Source organism: Carica papaya, chromosome 6 (genome assembly GCF_054855325.1).
Source record: "Carica papaya isolate Zhongbai chromosome 6, ASM5485532v1, whole genome shotgun sequence".
Classification (NCBI taxonomy): domain Eukaryota; kingdom Viridiplantae; phylum Streptophyta; class Magnoliopsida; order Brassicales; family Caricaceae; genus Carica; species Carica papaya.
Genome location: NC_142314.1, coordinates 27,792,587 through 27,797,272, shown reverse-complemented (window position 1 = coordinate 27,797,272; position 4,686 = coordinate 27,792,587). Strand labels below are relative to the sequence as shown.

The window sequence follows — 4,686 nt, the reverse complement described above, 5'->3', positions numbered from 1 at the left end:
AAACACCCAAGCTAATGTCAACCAGACACCTCATTGCTATATATATATATATATATATATATATATATATATATATATGAGAGACCATATGACTTTAAATTAATGAATCTATATGTAATAATTTCTCTGATTAGTGACTAACTAACATTAATATATACAGAAGCATAGAAGGAAGATGTTGAAATTCCAGATAGACTAAAACATATTCAAATGTGAAAGCACACACACAGATATATATATATATATATTTGTTATAATCCGAAGCGGAAATACACACACAGATATATACCTGTATACATGTACATATACGTGTATATATTGAAAATTCAGCTTCCGGGAGGCCTAACTTTTGCCTTTGGAAGGATCACATGTTTTTCACAGCTTCTCTTCAATGATTCAAAGGATTTATTTGGAGAGAGAGAGAGAGAGAAAAGCAGTTGTGAAAAGAAACATATAAGAAGAATCGTGAACAGTCTTGAACGTGGCCTTTAATTATAAACCAATACGACACTGTTTCAATTATTGAGCTCTTTTCTTTTTTCAGTTAATTAATTCAATTTCTTTTTTTAAAGAAAAAATTTCAACTCTCTCTCCTTTCTTTGTGAGAAAAGTTGGGACTTTCATTCATGTGGTGATGATGGAGATTTCTACCAAGTCAAGAACTTTGCTTAAGGTCATCTTTCTTGGTGATAGTGGGTATGATATTTCTCTCCTTTTCCTCCTACTATTTTCATGGATTTATGTTCCCATTGATTTTTAGTTTTAGTTATTTTATATATAAGTAAACTCTATTTCACTTCTATTTTTATTTCTATAATAAAATTTATTTAACTTTTTATTACATAAAATACTGTATTTTCAAAGATATTTCGTGAAATTGGAATTTTAGACCAAACATAATGTTATTAGTATTATTTTTTTTCTTCTGAAATTTGCAGGGTGGGAAAGACATCTTTGATGAACCAGTATCCATTATAGCACAGAAATACATTTTTCTCTGTTTCTTGTAATAATGATGTTATGGGTTTTATTGATTTCAATGCTCATTGTGATTTTATCCCTCCAGAATCAAACGCATCATGACATATATAATTTCATTGTTTGAATTATTTCTTTTACTCATTTTGATTTCTATTTACAAAAAATTTGAGCATACTTAAAGTCGAGCAATAAGTCTCAGAGGTGCTAAAGGGTGATTACTAAGTACTTGATAAATATAAATGAGTTGACATATTCATATCAAATTTTCATCAAAAAATTACAGAAATAAAGTTTAAAATATACTAATCACATTTACAAAATCTGAAAAAAACTATTGAAGTATCGTAGTAGTAATAATTGTGATTGTATAAAATATACGAGAATTTGTTTTTGGGTTTAACTTAAATTTAAGATATGTATACAAAAAGTTCAGTGAACAATATAAAGCCACAATAGGTGCAGATTTTGTTACCAAGGAATTGCAGATTGATGATAAAGTGGTGACCTTGCAAGTAAGTAAGATTAATTTTGTTTTTTTAATTAAACAAGACAGTGTTTGGTAATCACATAATTACTTAAAAAGAAATTATTATTCGTTGTGATTTACAGATCTGGGATACAGCAGGTCAAGAAAGATTTCAGAGTCTGGGGGCTGCATTTTATAGAGGTGCAGATTGTTGCATTCTAATATATGATGTTAATGTACAAAAATCATTTGAGTCACTTCAAAATTGGCATGAAGAGTTTATCAAACAGGTCCCTTCACTCTCTTCCTTATATATATATATTTCAATAGCTCTAGTTCTAACTTTTTGATCATTCTCTACTTAGACATTGTGATTCATTTTGAATATCAGGCAGATCCAATCAATCCCGAAACTTTTCCATTTATTGTAATTGGAAATAAGATTGATATGGAGGGTGAACATGGGAGAGCGGTATGGAAACATTTTTGTAATTGTGTTACATAATTGATTTAATAAATTATTTTAAGAATTTGAATTCAAGTTAATACAAAAGAATATAATTAATTATTTATACTCCGATATAGATGTAATTGGTTGTATTTTATATAGGTGTCTGAGAGAAAAGCTAGAGAATGGTGTGCTTCGAGGGAAAATATACCTTACTTCGAGACCTCTGCAAAACTCAACTACAACATCGATGAAGCATTCCTATGCATCGCAAACTTGGCACTTGACAATCAAGGACAACAACAAACGTAATTATTAATTTTAAATCATTTTATCAAAGCTAATTCACTTGACCGATTACTTGTTCAATCTAAATTTCGTTGAACCTAGATTGATATTTAATTAACACATAGAATTATGGTATAATTTGCTTCTTCACCTTTTCATTAAACTCACTTAATTTGATGAATGTGATTGTAGACAATCTTCGTTTCACAGTTACTTTCAAGGAATCTCAACGACTGTTTCAGAACTTGATCAGCAAAGAGGAGGTTGTGCTTGCTGAACTTCGATTCATTAATTTCTCTTTTCAATTTCTTTGTCATAATCAATTCTTTTATAATTCTGGAAGGTCTTTGTTTTTTGAAGTTGGATTCTGGAAGTTCTTAGCTTCATATTTTATGTATTCTTGCATATATATATATATATGAAGTAGCCATTACGTACAGAACGGAATTGCGGTTAATGTAATGCTGTATTTCGTGACAATTCTTTTAAATAAGTCAGCATTTGGACGTTGTAATTTGTATTATGAGCTTTAAAAATATGATTAAAATAATTATGTACTAAAACTGTTTATAATTAAAAGTTATTTGACGTAGAAAATATTTTCATTTAAAAAAAAAAAAAAACAGAAATTGTGTTTGAAGCTTCTGTTTTGTCTTCTCCCCATTTCTCCATCGTCATTTGAAGAACAAGGAATTAATCTGCCCCAAACGGTGACGTTTTTCTGCCAATAGAAAGATGGGCTGAATAATGATGGTCCTTTTTTTTTTCGTATTTTTAAACTTTTCTCCTTTTCTTTTCTTTTTTTTTTAAATTTGAATTATAAATTACTTTTTGGCATTTCCATTATTGTCCATAATGATGATGATTATGGAAAAAAAAAAAGAAAGAAGAATAGGAAGTTGCTTTACTCTTTTAACCTGTTGTAAATATGAAAAAAGATGTAATACTCAGGACCTGAAATTTGGTTCGGAATCAATTTCGATATTCTTAAAATAAATAAAAAAACTAGTTATAAATTAATTTTTATTTAATTTTATTAAATTATTAAAAAAATAGGTAGGGATGTAATTGAAAGTAATTTTTGAAAGAAAAATTAGAAACAACGGGTCAAAGTATAAATAGAAAAAGTTCGGCCACGTAGAACTGCTCAGTCAGCAGCTCCGACGAACCGGAGCACGCCGCGTGGCAAGACACGCTGACATCAGTGCCATGGGAGAGGCCACGCGGGCGATCCGCGTGCATCGCGATCGGATAGCTCAGGATCGATCCTGCGCGTGGACGACTTAGATTCGTTCCCTCATTAGGCGCGATCGGACGGATAAGATCAATCGCGATGAACGATCCAAATTCGTTTTCTCCTTAGGTGTGATAGGACGGACGAAATCAATCATGATGAACGGTCCAGATCGACACGAGATGGTTTTAAATACTTCGCATCGCATGGGAGCCCAAACACTAGCCACCAGGCCCTGCCAGAGAAGAAGAACCGGCACCGGAGAAGGAGGACGATCGCCGCCCGCATCGGAGCTACTACCGACTGCCAAAAAAGGTAAAATTTTCTCTCTACCTGCTCAGAATTCAATTTCAAGCATTTTTGTGGTCAAATCAGAGCAAGAGAGACGATGAGTGAGCCGAAAACTGCAGGCAAAATCCCGCAGAGCCGCCGCGGCCAAAACTTAAAAATCCCTCTGATGAACCCTTTATCGTTTTTCGTTTCACGTGATTTTTTAATCATTGTGTTCACCATCCTTTTCTGTACAGGTTAGCCGAAGAAAGAACCCCAACTATAAAGAAGGACCGGTAGAGCCACCGCTCCTAATGATCTCCTGTCGGTAGGTTCGGTGTTTTTAGTGATTTTTCAGCCAATAGAAGCCCCCTGACATATATTTTTTTTTTTGCAGGGGTATATGTAAAATCGCCCAAACACTGACCAGACCGAAGCGAACTGCCATCGTGGGCTGTAGAATCGGCGCCGGAGCATGGCGACGACACCATGCCCAAACCCCAAAATCGATCGAAAAGAGTTTTAGGCACTGATTTTAGATTTTTTTGGTATTTTTATGTACGTGACGAGTGTTTTGAATTTTACAAGAAAAATTTAGAAAACCTTGTACCCGTTAGGAAACGTAATAGATAGCTGACATCTCGAAACACTGATCCGGATAAGGATCCCTCACTCTATTCTCCATTACAGTAATTGAAGCTTAGTGATGTATAATTTTATATTTTTATGAAAAGTTAGAAAATGCTAAAAATAATTACAAGTCACTAGTGGAGACGAAACTGGTTAGTTCATGATTGTCCTAATTTACTGTCTGCTTTCCTGTACTGTCCTACTTGCGTATTATCGTATTGTGTATGTTCTTAATTTATAGTTTCAACAATCTTATCGATTTATCTAATTTATTTGGTTATCTGTGTAACGGCCCCGAAAATCCAAAAGAAAATAGATAATAACTTAAGTGCGGAAGTGAAATAAAAGGGTTAAGGTTTATATTCCTTA

The 4,686-nt window shown here is 32.9% G+C and overlaps 1 protein-coding gene and 1 long non-coding RNA gene across 2 annotated transcripts; both read left to right on the top strand.

Moving 5' to 3' along the window:
• The first annotated feature begins 357 nt into the window (after positions 1-357).
• On the top strand, positions 358-2,703 carry RAB7A (RAB GTPase homolog 7A). The gene is made up of 7 exons (XM_088223259.1): positions 358-696; positions 939-965; positions 1,394-1,493; positions 1,591-1,737; positions 1,839-1,919; positions 2,058-2,203; positions 2,376-2,703. The coding sequence occupies exons 1-7, from the start codon at positions 635-637 to the stop codon at positions 2,458-2,460; spliced, it is 648 nt and encodes a 215-aa protein (XP_088079385.1). The 5' UTR covers positions 358-634; the 3' UTR covers positions 2,461-2,703.
• Positions 2,704-3,264: 561 nt separating this feature from the next.
• Positions 3,265-4,376, top strand: LOC148253473 (uncharacterized). The gene is made up of 3 exons (XR_015821738.1): positions 3,265-3,732; positions 3,945-4,015; positions 4,085-4,376. It is a non-coding gene; the product is annotated as an uncharacterized LOC148253473 (long non-coding RNA).
• The last annotated feature ends 310 nt before the right edge of the window (positions 4,377-4,686 follow it).

Coding starts and splice junctions, on each gene's coding strand:
- RAB7A (XM_088223259.1), top strand. CDS start 635: ATGATGGAGATTTCTACCAAGTCAAGAACTTTGCTTAAGGTCATCTTT. Junction 966..1,393: donor AAGACATCTTTGATGAACCA/GTATCCATTATA, acceptor CTTAAATTTAAG/ATATGTATACAAAAAGTTCA. Junction 2,204..2,375: donor AATCAAGGACAACAACAAAC/GTAATTATTAAT, acceptor ATGTGATTGTAG/ACAATCTTCGTTTCACAGTT.